The sequence below is a fragment of the Musca autumnalis genome, unplaced genomic scaffold (assembly GCF_047663935.1).
Source record: "Musca autumnalis isolate F117 unplaced genomic scaffold, ASM4766393v1 scaffold_2, whole genome shotgun sequence".
NCBI classification, from domain to species: domain Eukaryota; kingdom Metazoa; phylum Arthropoda; class Insecta; order Diptera; family Muscidae; genus Musca; species Musca autumnalis.
This window is the reverse complement of record NW_027411755.1, coordinates 84220664-84238218: the sequence shown is the minus strand read 5'-3', so window position 1 is coordinate 84238218 and position 17555 is coordinate 84220664. Positions and strand designations below refer to the sequence as shown.

The 17555-nt window shown below is 33.2% G+C and overlaps 1 protein-coding gene across 1 annotated transcript; it reads right to left on the bottom strand.

Moving 5' to 3' along the window:
* Nucleotides 1–208: 208 nt before the first annotated feature.
* On the bottom strand, nucleotides 209–11654 carry tsh (teashirt). Its single transcript, XM_073965896.1, has 3 exons — nucleotides 10995–11654; nucleotides 749–4363; nucleotides 209–628 (listed from the first exon to the last, which is right to left on the bottom strand). The coding sequence occupies exons 1-2, from the start codon at nucleotides 11045–11047 to the stop codon at nucleotides 1537–1539; spliced, it is 2880 nt and encodes a 959-aa protein (XP_073821997.1). The 5' UTR covers nucleotides 11048–11654; the 3' UTR covers nucleotides 209–628; nucleotides 749–1536.
* Nucleotides 11655–17555: the final 5901 nt, after the last annotated feature.

Genomic DNA, 17555 nt, shown 5'->3' with positions numbered 1-17555 from the left:
GTCTAAAGACACCACTTGTAGAGAAGTTTCACATGGCTGAAATACTCAGTAAATATCGCCAACATTACTGAGGGGTATTTTGCCACCGTTGACAATTTGATGTTGCTCGACCTTCAGCGTGCAAGGCGGGTGTGCATATCATTGCACCACGAAGGCACCTACCTTACTCTCTGAAAAGAAATAACGGAGTAAATCTTACTGGATGTTATACGTTGGAAAATTATGTGACTTCTGTCAAAGTTAAATATATTAATTTGTTCACAAAAAAAACTTAATGTATGAATATAAAATTATTTGAATTTCTTTTTGAGTTTGATTAAGACTTTATCTCTTTTTAAAAGAACAAATGGAGCCCTGAAAAGGGCTGTGTGTTGTCTGGTAATAATTTTGATGTTACTTTTAGTATAGATCCATAAATTGTTGTATTTTTTGGGTATCCAATTATCAAAAGTTTGGCAAGTTGTTTGCTGAGTTTTCAATTTGTGGCATAATTATCTATCACATAAAATGGCAAGAAATTGTGGTGACTTTAGTTTGTAGTTTTAAATAGTCCAAAAATTGTGTTGTTTCCATAGGTAATAAACAGGCACACGTAATATCACTGCTTCAGTAGTCGTTATGATATTTTCTAAAAAGAAAAGAATGAAAAAATCTTGTTAATAATCGACAATTATAAAGAAGACATTTGTATGTTTTACTAAGAACCGAAATTAAGAATAACAAATAGAAATAATTAATAAATATTTACCTTTTAATTACGTTGCCTCAAAGCCAATGTTAAGTCTCATTCGGGGTATTTGGCAAAAGGAGGTTTCAAAAAGGTGTTTATCAAATCATTTTTTCAGTTCATCATCATTTATAATGTTCTTTGAGAATCTTCAAGACGGGTCACAATTCCAGTCTTCTTTTCTGCATTTTCCGCTAAGTCATTTATCGACTTTTTGCTAACTCTGCTACGCTTTTTCGAAGCATATATCCCACTCCAATTTTGATCGCACATAATCTCTCTCGTTTGCCCTTTTGTTTGGCACGCTCACGAGTTGCAACAGCATCGTTTTCACTGTCGCCTTAGCGCAGAGTTGCAATTCTACCCAGCTGCGAGAGTTTTACACGCACATACTCTCTTTAATCGCTTTGGGTTACTCTCGAAATTAAAATCAACACTCTTTTCGTGGTTTAAAAGCAGGGAAGCAAGCGAGCTTCCTGTTACGGTATGATTGTTGTGGTACAACGGCAAATGTTTCTAAATGTAGACGGTGTAAGAGATTGACTGCATAGTTGTATGGAAATCATAAGTCATAATATTGGCTTTTAAGACCGAGTTGTCTTCTTTCTTTTGTTGCGCGCTTGTTCCGGTTGTAGCCAACTAAAAGAGCGTTGTCCCTTGGTTAAAAACAGAAATCATAATTTCGTGGCTGACTCCGAGAGCGAGGCGTTACTGCCGACGAAATTATAGCAAAAACAAAAAATATGTTTTTCTCACTGTTTCCCATAATAGAAATGAAAAATAAAAACGAAATAAGTTGGAGAGCGTTTTTAAGCGGTTTTCTCTTTCTTAATGCAGAATTGGCGTAAAGCGGCTAATGAATTGGAAGTGGTCAGATTCTCCGGGGAATCGAGTTTGGTACTAAGCAACGATGATGTATTTTGTGGTTGTGGGCGACTGCTGAGACTCGATGAATTTGTGGTACTGCCCAGTGAATCAAACATGGACGAGAGAGCATTCAAAGAGTCGCTGGGATATTTCTTCTCTCCTCCATCGTATGATTTAATACTTGAGGCTGGGGACTTTGGTGTCATGGAGCGATGACTATCGGTGGGGCTGCGTGGTGGTAAAATGCGAGATTGTGGACTAGCGGCCATCTTAGGCGACTGTGTTGGACATTCTTTGGTGTTATTATTATTGTTGTTGTTATTTGATGAGTAGTCCGTTCCGTTCGAAGTAACGCTCTCGCCAACTGATCTCTCCTTAGGACTTTGTGCACGTGCCTCATTACTGTTCATTTCATCTTCTAATTCAGCCTTGATTTCTTGCTTAATTTTTGGCACATTGTCAACAGTCAGATTAGTGGCAACATCGGAATCCATTTTTTCTGCGGACATTTCACGTTTCACTTCCATGTCGCAATCCATTTTACTTGCTGTCGAGTTGTTGGTTTCATCAGCAAAGGATTTTTCAGGAGTGGGATTTTCAATTTTTCTAGATTCGGTGTGAGTTTCGGCACTGCATTCACTGGCACTGCGCTCACTGCTGGTGTAACGGTAGTGTTGGAAATACGGATCGGATGTATCTATCAATGGTTTGTTGTAGTCGACATTCTCATCGATACCCAGACGCTTCAATATATTGGAAGCCACAGGTGAGGTATTTTTAGTGGACGAATTTGAAGGACTGGTAGCTGGCAAGCTGGTGTGACGAGGTGGTGTATCAAAACTGGTGGTAAACATTTGCTCAATGGCACTAAGAACCGAAGAGGAGCCAGTGTTAGGCTTCTGTGCACCATTTTTGGGTTCTATTAAATCTGGAGATTTAGTTTTGTTAAGTACATTTGATGCAGACATAAGATTCTTGGAAGACTCATCTGGTTTGATGCCTGAAATATATTGGCGCATACGTTCGGCAAACAGAGCAGCTTCGGTTTTGTCTGGTCCTGGACCCATGCCAGGGCGTTGCATTTTCTGCATTTCCATTTCTTGCTCCATTTGATCTTGAGCTCCTTTCATCTCCAACAGCTTACGTACAGGTAAGGATTTTTCTCTCTTTTTGGGAGCTGGTCGCTTACGATTGCCGGCGGCACCACCCATAGATTGCATTAAAGGTTCGGCATAGTGATTATTTTTGGCCATGTGATTGCTTAAGTCACCCAGTGAATTGAATGCTTTGTCACATACTTTGCAGGTGAGCACAGCACTTAAAGTGCGGCTCTCTTCGGAACTCAAACTTTGGCCTTCTTTATTTTCACCTGACGCTGAATTTGGTGTCGATTTCATTGAGATCGTTTGTTCTTGCGACAAAATATTGGTGTAGTGCTGAGTTTCCTGCATATGTTTAGTCATTTCATTTAAAGAACGGAAACTCTCACCGCAGCGCATACACTTTAGTATCTGCATGGCTTGTTCAACACCCTTGCCCAACCATACATTTTGACCACGTACCAATTTGCGGGGAAGTGGTGTGGGGGGATCTCCACGGAATTGGAATGCATTTTTGGCAGCTTGCGATGGACCATTATTGTTGCCCTTATTGTGAGGTTGCCGTAGATGGTTTGCTCCTTGAGGCGGTTGGGAAGGTGGCGGTGGCCTTTCATTTGCAGTCGGCAAATTTCCAAAAGGTGGAACATTGACGCCACAGTGTTTGCTGTCTTTCATGTGAGTGGTTAAAGCTTCCAAAGTCGAGAAACTCTGTTTGCACCATACGCATCGGAACACAGAACTTGCGACACCCTTGTTCTGCCAGTGTGACTGCCAGATATTGTGACGGGTTTTGGTAATACCTTCGCTAGCTGGAGGTGGAGCAGCATTACTGGGAGCTGCTACAGGTGGCTGAGGTGCTACTGGTTGAGGTGCATTAGTTTGTGTATTGCCAGCAGTGCGGGAATTTTTCTCCTTGCGTGGCCCCTTAACGATATCAGACATTTTCTCTAAAGGATCTACAACTAAATCACTTTTGCCATTCCAATCAGGAAACTGTCCAGAACGGAAAATATTGGCAGCAGCGACGGCAGCCAAATATGGATTAACACCGGGCATCATAGGGTTGGGAGGAACAGGTTGGGCTGCTGGAGCCAGGGGTGGACTGTCAGATTTAAATATTTTCTTAACCTGTATTTGGCCCACTGAAGAATCTGTTTCGGTTTCATCTTCAGCTGAACGTTTACGTGTACCACAAGACAAATCTAAAGGATTATTGCCATCATTGACCTCCTCGTCTTCCTCTTCTTCGTCTGATGCGGCTGGTTCAGCTGATCCGGAACGGGCAAAGGGATTTGTACGAAAGTCTAATGCTTCTGAGTGATTACTCGAAGCAGTGGGAGAAGCTTGAGGTGGTAATTTGAAAGCAGCGGCCTCTGGTGGTATGGGTAATGGTAAACGAGGTCCCGCCCCCAAGGGAAAACCGTACTGTTGAGCGGCAGCGGCCACCATGTGTAAATAAGCTTCCATGGATGGTGGTTGGGCTGGCAGATTTGGAATGGCTGGGAAGGCCCCAGGTGAAGTTGGCAGGGGTAAAACTCCAGCTGGCGGTTGGCTTATATTATTCTCACGATGATCTTTACCGTTCTCAGAAGAATTTGATTCATGTGATGGACAACGTTCACTGGAATTAGCAGAATCGGTAGAACGTGGACGTGCGGTTGGCAATGCTCTGTAAACAAAAATAAAAAACAAAACGTTATTAGAATGGTAATAAATCGTAAAGTCTATCGAAAAAATGAGAGGAAAGGTAATAAATACTACCTCCTACTCGTATTATGAACTAAATATAAACGGCTGTCACTACATGAAAACAAACTACCTACAACCTACCTACCTACTATAATGGCAAACGAAAAAAAAAAACGTCACACATCATATGTATGTGTGTGTAAGATCCCATTAACTTTTGAAAAATGTTTTCTATCACCACTAAATGATTTCAACTAATCTTAAAAATAGCTCACAATATGTCAACGTTTTTATTTGTTATGCAAATCAAGCGAGACGACAACGATATAAAGCAAAAAATCATATTGCTATGTATGTATGTTTGTATTAAAAGTATTTTTTATTATTATTAATCTTCATTTTCATCATATATTTTCTCGCACCCAACAGAGTGCGAGGCATAACACAAGGCAACAAACGCTGTCACAGAGAATGTATGAATCGATCATTGCATAAAAGCGCATTGACAGTGGATACAGAAGATAATTGAATTAAAGGGTCAAATTTTCGGATTCTAGAAAGTACACATACATAATTGATTTTTTAATAAGTTATTAGTTACAAAACTGCAAAAGAAATTCAGCATTTTATTATTTTTTGTAAACTATTTTGATCCACTGTACTACTGTCATCTTAATAAAATATTGTTCAACAATGGATATAAATGCTCAAAAGATCGTCTAGATCAATGAATGACATGAGACATTTTTGTTTGCAATGAACCATATACTGGAAAATAATGTTGGAGACGTTTCAAGATATAAAATTAAAAAAAAACAACAACAACAAAACGTTAGATGAGGTTGACGTTTGATGGAGGTTTTCAATCAAATTGATGACTAGTACTATATTATGACTCATATTAAACTGAATAAAATAATAATGATATGGAAATATGTTGTAATTCTAAATGTTTAAATATTTGATGAACATTACATACAAATCTAATCTCTGTCAAAGTTGATTGTGAAATGTATGATCATATGACATATATTTCGAATGTTTTATATAAGTTTTAACTTCGAAGGTAATGATATATGTGTTTTGTCAATTGAGAGGATTGAATGATATATGATATTGAATGTTTCAATGGGGTAAATTTAGTGGCAGATGAAAGCAATACAACGATCCTCAAGTTCCATACTTTTTGGAGAACAATTGATACAACAGATAAACTTGCTTTAATTAAAATTCTTTCAAAACTTTCTTGGATAAGGAATACTATTTTACTTCTACACCCCATGACGTATAAATTATGAAAGAGTAAGATCGGAAAACCATCAAAAATGCTTTAAACTATAAAAATATGAAATCGGATTTTAGAAAGACTACGCAATTTTACTCACTAAAAACTTGACAATTGTTTGCTGCCTATCTTAACAAATTAGTTGTCACCATATCAATGAGATTCGTTTCGAGAATCATTGCTAATGAAATTTTCACATTTGCAAACAATTTGTATATGTTCTCAATTCATTTTCAATGTTTTCATTTTTTACATACAAATTTAGCTGTGGGGTGCAATTGAATAATGTCTCTTTGCTTTGATGGTGTAAAACAAATTTGCTGTTGGTGAGCAACATTTTTATGTGTCTATATTTTTATGTATATATGTACATATAACCATGTCAACATGTCTTTTTTCATTCACTATCATATCATGGCTATAAATCATATATTTTTCGCTGCAATAGCAAATTAGTATCATATGTCAATATCACTGCTATTGGCTAATAATAATGTGTATGGATTTTTTAGTATAATAATTTATATTAAAACTATTAATAAATTTATTGGTTATAAGGTCATACGCAAAACGAAATACTAAACAGTCAAATCTTGTCAGACATTTAGCATAGAGAATAAAATTTATGGATATAGAATGAATGAAGGATAGATAGATATTTTATATAGATGGATAAACGGGCGGACAAGGCATTGAAATGTTCCAAATTGCCAATATAACATAAAAGTTAAGAAAGATGTGTGTCAGAAAGTCACATGAATATTAAAAAAATAAACACACATTGAATTATTTATAAAAAACATAAATTAAATGTGGCAAGTCAATGTAACAAACTATAATACATATTAAACCAACAATTGTGATTATAAAAAAAAAAACTAGAAACAAATAAAAATGTATATTGGAAAATTTTACAAATGTTGTTTTACAACCCCATAATTATTTAACACTGCCGCAAATGCTATCAAAACTATCCATCCACCAATTCTAACATGGCGGTTTGTAGTTTTTTTTTCAATGGTGGTGTGGCTCTAACACAGTTTTAAAGTGACGTTTGGTGGTTGTAGATCAATTATAGTCTAATATGCATGATCTTTACTGTAGTACTGTGCAATAAAACTGTCATTTCGTTTAGAATGAAATGAATGGCATAAATAATGATTGTTTATGATATATCACTCACTCACTCCCTATCGACTATGGCTTGGTATTAAAAATGTACATATACGAATTTATGTATGTGGGGAGGGGTAATGATTAAATGACAAAAACAATTTCATTTAATTAATTTGAATTATTAGAAATTTCCAAATGAAACGAATATATATTTAGAGAAGTATAAATTTATAAAAAGCTAGACAATGTATATTGACTGTTGATAAGAAAAAAATGGAAAAGAAGACTCGTGTTGAAAAATTTATTATACCTATCTGTAAGAAATGTCAAAAATTTGATTTGACGGCGTTGAAATTATAGTTTTCAAAAATATACACTAATGTGACGACATGATATAAATAAAAGTGTTTATAATGGAACAAAATAGTATCTGATTGTTCTAATATAGAACTTGTTTGATTATCTACCAAAATATTTGTATATTTGATTACAAAATCGTATTGTAAGAAAGAAGTTGATGACACTTTTCATTCTACCACAAAAGAAAATGTGGCTTGTAATAATACTTTTATATATAAGCCTAATTATTTTATTTGCATAGAATTGGTTTATCCCTTTTTGGTCCTTATATTGTTCTTCTTCTGATATTTGAAATGTTAGGTCTGATATGCACATTTCTCTAAGTATTCAATTGCAACATTCCTCATATAGCTCTTTACATAATTGACTTCTGAACAGATCTTCAGTAATTATAACAATTTTCAAACCAAAGTACCGCTTCAGTATTTCCTTCTTTAGCATTCTTATTAGGTCTAATTGAAATCAGTGAAAACAAATATGCACCAAATTCGCTAATTTTATCGCGAAAGGAAACGTTTCTTGTAATAAAATATTTATTTATCAACCTAATTATTTTATTATTCTCAAAAGTTAGTGCTGCTATAACACATACCTTAATACGTACTATTTCGGAGTGACCCTACTATTAAATAGAACGAATACATATATACATGCATACATACATAGAAAATTCTCTTTTAATTATAATTTTTATAAGTACGATAAAGTGATATTTTTAAATGAATATTGAGACACGGGAAATTGCGACTTTTTTATTACTTTGTGAGGGTTATTAGGGAAATAGTTGTAGATGTTTGTTTTCAAATACATTAAATTATTATTATTAATTATTTTGATTAGTTAACCAAGCTGGATTTGAATCGAAAGCGGCCTATAGCTACAGGAATTTACTGAGTCATTTCCAGTTTATAATATGGGCATAACTTTATATGTTTGTTTTGGTTATATATTTGTTTACAAATAATAAAAAGATATTGACAGGTGATATAGTTTGTTTCTTAAACATAGCTTGAGATACAATCGTCACTAAATCATTGTTTTTCGGGACTAATGAAACGATTTCATAATTACGCGTTTAACACAAAATGTCGACTGACATTTACATGAAAATTATTAAGTTCACAAAAAAGAAGCAATACAAAATGTCCTAATTTTTTTAAAGATTTTGAAAGAAAACTTTATGATACATTTACGTTCTGAAAAATAATTTAAGAAAACCCACTCAAATTTAAAGGAGTAGGAATATGATTCAAGTTATGTATTTGATTATGCTACTACTATTAGTTCACTTGAACTAAATATAAAGATTTGGAAAAGTGACGAACATGAAATATCGTAAGAAAATTTATTCTAATTTAAAGGAGTAGGAGCATGAATCAAGTTATTGGTAGCTGTTACTGCAATTATTTCACTTGAAGTAAATATAAAGGTTTGGAAAAGTGATGAAGATTTTGCGATATTAGAAACTATGCTCTAATACCTACATCAAGATAGCTTTAAAAACTTTTGTGAGATAAGTAGCAATGGTTTGAAAGATTTGTCTAAAATATATTTTGTGTTTTCTTTTAAAATAATCTGACTTTAATAATTTAGTAGTTTTTTTTTTGCTATAGTGCAAATCTGGACTTTCAGGCAAATAATTAAAAATTTTACATTTTTAAACATTTTCAATGCAAATTACACTTTTAACGTTCAATTCTTTAAATGGGAATTATATTTAAAAGCTAATAATACATGGAGAGATAAACCAAGTTTGACTCATAAGTTTGTATTTACCTGCCAAAAAATAAATAAAAGCAATATAAGTGACTGGCGACAATTGCAAAGTGATACAATATCTAGTCGGGAGAAATATTTTTTAGAAACCGTTCTGAATATATAAAATAGATGATACAACGTGGCTTGTTACGCCGAATATACCGATAGAGGAATTCTCGAAAGCAATTGCGTGGTCAAGGCAGAACTTGGGGATACAGAAGGCGAAGATCAGGACGAAACTAGCATAGTCCCTTCGACCAAAGGTGCGCTTAATGCGGATATATCGTATTCAACACAATTTAGAAATTTTGTCTGATAATGTTAAGATTAGAATGAAAACCTTAGATCTTACATAAAAAATTAAAGCAAACAATTTGTATGTCTAGTTTTTATTCATTGCAAAGCAAATTTTTTTCATTGTTATATCAATTTAAGAGGTTATCCCTAGTTGTGCAGACCAAAAAACTCATTTTTCATGATTTTTTTTCAAAGAAACTACCAATATTTGTATAAAAGCGTTTTGGGGAGCTAACCCTAGTTCGAAAACGGAAGGGCTGATCTTCGTATATTTTTGTTGGTTTTTTTAAAACTTAATAATCTTGTCTTTAATCGAAACAGATTTTTAAAAAATGTAATTTAACAAAAATTGTGAACTGTACAAATCAAAATTTCTATTTTAACGAAAAAATAGACCGTTTTTCAAGCAAAAAATTCAAACAATATGTCTTGCTTAAAGACAGGCTCACCAAACCATATGAATACCGGCCAATTCGTTTTCGAGCTATCGTTGGCACCGACTTAAAAAATGTCATTTCGAGAGAAACGCGTTTAAAGTTTCTAGCTACATACAAATCACAATAAATTGCTACTTTCCAATGCTCATATCTCAGTCAATTTTGCTCCGACCAATTTGAAATTTTTGCGGCATACTCTACGATTTTTTGAAAGTCATAAGTAGGGGTAAACCCTTAAAACAAATTTCTGCAAACGCGAGTCGGTAATATTATGTTATGAATTCATATTATGTTAATAAATATTTGCATTTATTCCATTTGGCACTAAAATCTTAAATCGAAACTTTAAAATAAATACAACAACTGCCCCTAAAGTTCAATGATTTAGACTATGTATTTGTTTGTAAAATCAACACTAAAACTTACTAACATAAAACAAAACTTGAATCATATTGGCTTTAAAATATATTGGCACAATAAACAAATACCAAGAAATAAAAAATCGGCCCAGATATTGGTACTAAAATCTTAAATCTAAACTCTAAAATAAATACGAAACACAGATTTCTCTACAAGGGTTTTTTTTGAAAACCTACTAAAAGAAAACGAATATGGAATCACATTCTACTTTACAACTAAACTTAATTCATTGGCTTGAAAATATATCGGCACACATAACAAACACCAAAAAAAATCGACCCAGATAGAAAATTCTAATCTACAAATACCGATTTTCCAATAATCATTTAATGTGGATAATATTCCATTTTATATTCTAACATACATATTGTTAATGTGCTGAATATTAAAATAAAATCAATTTATAATGACAAAAAAGTGTTGGTCTCTTGAAGGTCGTTATGAACGAAATTTACTATATTCATTTCATAAATTGGACATTTTATAGCTGTTTTTTCACGCGATTGATAATATTAACGATTTATTTTCTAAATCACCTTATGTTCGCTTTGATTTAATTCATCAAAAAAACTGTCCCTTAATTTGCTTAGGTTTTTTTATTTACGCCCACCGCAACACATGACAAGCAGCCCGCCACAAAACAAAAAAAAAAACAATGTTGCTGAAATGTTTTTTTCTTGAAGGCAAACAAACGGTGAAACCGATTCTGTTTTTTTCAAATCGTCTCCCCCACTTAGCAGCTAATTTATTAATACCTATATGATTGTTTCAAAAGCAACAAATACAACATTCTAAGAATAATATTGACGTTACTAATCTTATTCGGATATATAAGAAAAACATATCAAATCAACAAAAATTTTGATTTATTTTGACAAAAAAGCAATAAAAATATAAAATTGTGAAGGGGAGAGAAAAGCAAAGGAGACGCAACTTACCCCGCATTCAATGCCTGACGATAGATTTCTAACATTAAAGCTTCGTGCAGCATTTTGAGATGTTTGTTGTTGTTGTTTGTTCTTGGTGAAATGAATTTATTATTGTTGTTGTTGATGTTTTAGCCTTCACTCAAACTTAAGGCAAAAATTAACACACAAAATTAATATAATTTTTTTGTTTTTGTGAAGAAATTTCAAAATTTGAAAGAAATTTGCTTTTCTTTTTTAATATTTTTAAACAATCATAAATTTCAATTTTTTCGGTTTAAATTTATAATTCTTTATGTGTGTATAACAGAGGTGGTCTTTTGCTCGAATGATGATTTTTGCTCCTGAAGATTTATTAATGTTGTTTTGAGTTTTTCTTGTTGTTGTTTTTCTAATATATTATTTGTGTTAATATTTAATAAATTATTGTTGTTGTTTTTTGTTTGTTTTTTTTTTTTGCACTATGTACGCGTATAATTGTTGTTGGTTTTATTAAAACTAGTTTTAGTTGTTTTTGTTTAAATTTTTAAGAAAATTTTATTTTGTTTTAAATTTAGAAAATATTTTGTTTTTTGTTAATTTTTTAAATTTGTAGTGGGTAGTTTTGTTGGTTTTAATTTAATTAATAATTGCAATGAATCGTATACATTCGGTTAAATATTTAAGGTATTTTTTAGGTTTTTTGTTTACATCGAATATTTTGTTGTTGTTGTTGGTTTTCTATATGTGAGCAATATTTGTTTTTAATTTATTTTTAGGAAAATATTTTAATTTGCACTCTACGTTTAGGGTTTTTTGTTTTATTTAATAACTTAATAAATAATTTATTTTTGTTTATTTTTTAATAATTTTATTTAAATATATATTTCTAATTATTAATTTGTATTGATTTTTGTTGCATTTTACGTATACTTTGTTAACGAATTTGTAATGTTTTTTTATGTTGAGGTTTTCCTTATTTTCCGCGTTTTGGGGAGAGGGGACACATGGAATTTGTTTGGTTGCATTAATTATTGAATTAATTTGGGATTTTTTGTATCAGTCTTGGATGTTGGTTGTTTTTTTAAGTAAATTTATTTTTCCATTTCTCTGGATTTTCATTTATTTCTGTCAATTAAACGTTTTGTAACATTTGACTAGATATGAATTTTTATTCATTGTTTTTATTTATTTTGAAAAAAATAATTTATCACATCAACACAAGTTCACGTTTGTTATTTTTTTGTTCTTAATAGCAGCATTCTTTTATGCTGTTGGTGTCCACTGAACTGAATGACAATAACAGAATTGTGAAAGAAACACACACAAGTCTTTGCGAGTTTGTTTGGATTTTTTATTTAATTTTTTTATTCGGTGTTTCTCAAATCTTGTTTTGTGCGTGTGGCGCGGTGGCGTATTTCCGTTATGGCCAGATAACCGTCGTTAACCGTTTGAGAGTCAAACAGCGAATGTCGTCACTTAATCACAGAAAACATTCAATGCTGTTCTGGTCTGCTGCGCTGCTTTCAATGTTGACGTTGATGTTGTGTGTGCGCGCTCTGTGTTGACTTGTTGTTATTGTTCGATGATATGTGTTGTGTTGTGCGGTTCAACACACAATAACAACAAACGGAAAGAAAGAAGACTGAATGACTGACAATACTCAGGCTAACAAAATCCTCATACCCTGAGGTATACTCTCGCACACTGCTCCCCCTCTTTCACTCTTGTGACAAGAAAGGCTCATCAAAAACGAAGTTGTGTGATGATGATGCTGCTGCCACCACTGCTACAGCTACGTTGCGAGATGATGATAAAGATGAGTGGAGCACACGATGTCTCAGAAACCGAATAAACGAAGTTTGATGAGACGTGCGACAATAAGAGTGAATGATGCTTTCTTTGTGCTCTGCTCTCGTCACTTCTTGTGTGATGCTTTCTTTGTTGTTGCTGCTGATGGCGATGGAGTTGTAGCACAGAACATTGAATTGTTGTTGGTGTGTGCGTGTGTTTCTCGTTTCGAATGTGTTGCTTCCTTCAGTTTTTCATGCAGCTGATTGACCCCTCTTTTTGTTGGTGGTTGGGGACATGTTTTTTCTGGCCACTTTTTCTTGATTTTCGACAGGTTTCAATTGAAATTGAAGAGTAACAGTTTAGCACGCGTATTTAACCATACGTTTGTCTCTGATTTTTCTTCTCAATTGCAGGATTAGTAAGGCGTCAAAAGGCAAAAAACGCTCTGTTAATGCATATGAACGAAGTTTGTTGAAAATGAATACCTTCTCGTTGTGCTGCTGTTTGCGGCGAAAGGAAGGAGGTAATATAGTGTTGGCGCTTAGTATGCGGGCTTTTATTCAACACTTGTGTTTTGGTGTATGTGCGTTTGTTATGCGTGCAACTGCTGTCAATATGATTTCAATCATATGTAGATGCTGCATAAAGTCTGCAAACATTGAGTCACCCATCAAACATAAGATTTTCAAGTAATTCAGTTTGGATTTGTTTATAATAAAAATTATGTTTTTTTTTTTAATTTTGTGGAACACGCAAAAATAAATTTAAACAATTTTTTGTTATTTTAATGTCTTTTAAAATTATTGAACAGTTTTTTCACTTTGGATTTTACCGTTTGGTGGTAGGTATTTGTTTAACAATCACTTTTCATTATAAAACGTATTTTCTGTTTGAATAACCATGCACAAATTACGCCCGTATTACAATTTCTTTTGCTAACACATTTTGTCAAATATTTACGTCGTTTTCGGTTGATCGAATTTCGCATTGATTTATTTCAAAAAAGCATTTCCGTTGTATATTTCTACTACATCCGCTTTGTTTAACGTACGCGTGATGTCTAATAATGGCAAATGTTTTGGCCAGGCTTGTTGGGTCCATCAAATTATCAGCACGTTGTGGATTTCCAACCAAATGTATGAACTTGGTTCTCAAATTCGTATTCGAATATCAAACTGTTGTTACTGCGCCAACTCCGTACCAACCATTGTGGGTTACTTGATAACACAAAACTCTTCAATGTTTCCCGTTAAATAACTTTAGATTGAAAGTTTTTCATCAAAAGAAAAACCTTGGACATGTGACGGCACATTTCTTACTCGTACATTTGGAAATTCCGTCGTCTGTTGTCACTCCCTATTTATTACGCAGACCGACTCTTTAATTTACAAGTTGTAAATTTTGCTCTTTCAAATTCCTTGCAGTAGGAGAAATAAAAGCTTTAAGGGTAACGGCCCTTTAGTCGAAAATTAAAGATATTGAAAAAGAACACAAAATCAAAATTCACGGCGGCATTTAAATTAACTTTTCAAAAAAAAAAAACCGCTTCAAATACGTATGATCTCACGTATTAAAGGTTACTGGGAAACTAAAAAATCTCGTAAAAAGCTGCTGTATGGACTCTTAATATATTCAAATTTAACAGGTTCTCGTTTAAAAAATACGTCTTATTAGTACTCATATTCCCCTAAAAATCCAATTAGTAATTAGTAGAAAACCAGAAAAAATCTCTTAAATATATAAAGAGAAAGTTGTGCCAGTATTCTCTTGATCAAAGTCTTATTCAACAAAATGTATATTGCAAAAGAAACATTAGTGGATTCTCTTAAATTATAGGATTTGCTGCATAGAAATCTCTTTCAAATATAATGAGAACTTTTAACTAAAAGAGAATGAGAATAAGTGCTATTACCCCTCCAAATTCTCTCATATGTTTCATTTCACTTATTTATATCTGTTGCTGCCTCTTGCTTGTTGTTGGGTATGTGCGTGTGTGTGCGAGAGTCAGTCAGTCAGTTGTTTACCATTTTGATGAACCATTGATGGACTGTTGTATTAACAGCTGATGCTCATTTAATTTATAAACGGAAAGACAAGGATAACTAGTTATGTTTTTTCATGGCTTCTCTTTTCGTCTTGTAACAAAACTACTTCTCCTGCCAAAATCATGAGTAAATAATTAGTACATATTTAATAAAGATGACATTTTTCTAGAAATTTCCTCTATGACAATGTTAATCAATCAATTTTGACTATTCATTCCGGACAAAGCCCTATATTAGACTATTTTATATTTTTTCCTTTAGTTGAGAGTCATCTGAATTGTTGTATTACATAGAAAATCTTGAATTAATGTATATACATATGTATTTATTAAGCATCGTCTTAGTCATTTGCAAGTTTATACTGACTGACTGTCATTTCAATCATGAAATTAAGATTTATGACAGCTCAAAACAGACGACGACTAGCTGATGCTAAAGAGACAGCACAGCACTCATTGTCTTCTCAAAAAATCTACATCGCTTGCGCTCTTCAAACATGCAGATATTCTATCTCCTTTTTGAAAACCATTCACTCATTCTCTCTCATTGAATTAAACAACATATGGCAAAAAAGCTCACCCAGTGCTCATTTTAATTGTTTGATTTTGCTTCTTTATTTTAATAGAATGACAGTTTTTAAAAAACAAATGCTCTCTGCTAATGCGATGGGTCCTTCTGCTCCAATAGTTACTCTCTCCACAAAACAAGAAACCGTCAAGTGTTGAACTGCGATACGTGTATTGGGGTTATTGTTGCTGCTGCTTAAAAGTTTTCATTTCATTATGTTGATTCCCCGACGGTGATTGCAATGGACGATTGTCGTCTGTCGATTTATTGTCTCATTGTATAGTATGAAAATCCTTTGTATATTGATTTTGTTACATACATACAGTTACTCCCAGCTTATTAAGAAAATTTGCAATATTTCGGCTTTTTTAAAACTGAGAGTGAAATAAAGTAATTTTTTATCAAAGGATAAGCTTACAGATAAACATATATTGGATTATGCTAAAAAATCTACCCCCATCGGAAATAAAAATTAAAAGATTCGTGCTACTCCAAAAATCCTACTCACAGCCTAAATGATGCAACCCATTTAAATTAATCTATAAGAACTAGACAGCGGAATTTTATGAAACCCCTTTATTTGGTCCGATTCATGTCAAATTTTGGGACTGGTCATATTTTAAGCTTCTGATTAAATTGCAATCGAAACCTATGACATATGCAAAATGCATAAATTTTGCATATGCAAAAAATAATATATGCATATGCAAAATTTATGTATTTTACATATCGACACCTCCAAATAATAGTATGCTAAGTCTAAAAAGTGAGTTTTGCAGGAGAAGCTCTCAAAGTGTGGAATTTTTTTTGAACTTCAGTACTATGCTAAGTCAATATTTGTTCATAACTTCTGTTCGGATTGACCGATCATTACCAAAATTTGACAGAATTTAAGTTAAAGGACGTTCGACACCTCCAAATAATAGTTTGCTAATTCTGAACAGTGAGTTTTGCAGGACAAGCTCTAAATATTTGGAAATTACTTGGACCTTCAGTACTATGCTAAGTAAATATTTGTTCATAACTTCTGTTCGGATTGTCCGATTATTACCAAAATTTGACAGAATTTAAGTTAAAGGACGTTAAATATAAAAATGTAAAGAACTTGAAAACATGCTAAGTCGACTTAGCATACTATTGTTTGGAGGCGTCGATATTTTCTTATGTAAATATTTCTTATACTAATATATCAATACTATGTACAAAAATGTTTATGTTTACAATTTTTCTGTTAAAAATTCTCTTCAGAGAAGTCAGTCAAATAGAGGAATGTATAACCACAGCCACAACCTTCAATAACCGGAAATCGGGGAGGTATCGTTCTATGGGGGCTATATGAAGGCCTGAATCTAAACCGACAAATTTCAGGTGGAAAGTTTTATACCCCCATTTCGGTGGTATATTGAGGCCACTACCTCCAAAATACCGAAAATCATGAGTTACATCTCTTTGGGTTCTATATGAAGACATAGACCTATACCGACAAATTTCAGGTGGAAAGTTTTATACCCCCAACGAACACTCAATTCAAAATTTCAGCCATTTCAGTGTGATGTTAAGGCCACAACCTTCAAAATATCGGAAATCGGGAGGTACCGTTCTATTGGAGCTATATGAAGACGTGGACCTATGCGGACAAATTTCAGGTGTAAAGTTTCATACCCCCAACATAGACTTAATACCCAATTTCAGCCATTTCGGTGGGATATTCGGGCCACAAATCCTTGCATATGTTTTTATATGGTTTTGCATATGCTCATTTTATGTGAATTCGTTAAAATATGTCAAAATATGCACGATATGCAAAATATTCAAACATTTCTGGGCCTAATTCGTTTTATTTTGTGATAAAAAAGTTTCTGTCTTATCAGATTTTCTCTACGACCATCCTAACCATATATGCATTTGCCTAGAATTCAGCTGTCTAATAATGACAAATGGTACCATATATTATATAAATCATCAAGGGTTTCCCCTTTTTTTTGACCCAGAATAGGAATTAAGCCTGATATATAGATTTATTAGTATACCTACTTGAGGTCTATAATAGTCCATATGGCCTCACACCTCAAGAAGGGCAATATTGAGGTCTAGGGAATTTAAAAGATCGCGAGTTTTATATATCTGTTTACCGCGTAGACCATCTATGTTCACTAAAAGAGAATTAATTCAAATATCACTAAAAAAT

Excerpts from the sequence above, each read along its gene's own strand:
- tsh (XM_073965896.1), bottom strand. The coding sequence starts at position 11,047 with ATGCTGCACGAAGCTTTAATGTTAGAAATCTATCGTCAGGCATTGAAT. Across the intron at positions 4,364-10,994 it reads CGTCAGGCATTGAATGCGGG|AGCATTGCCAACCGCACGTC; the intron begins GTAAGTTGCGTC and ends TTTTGTTTACAG.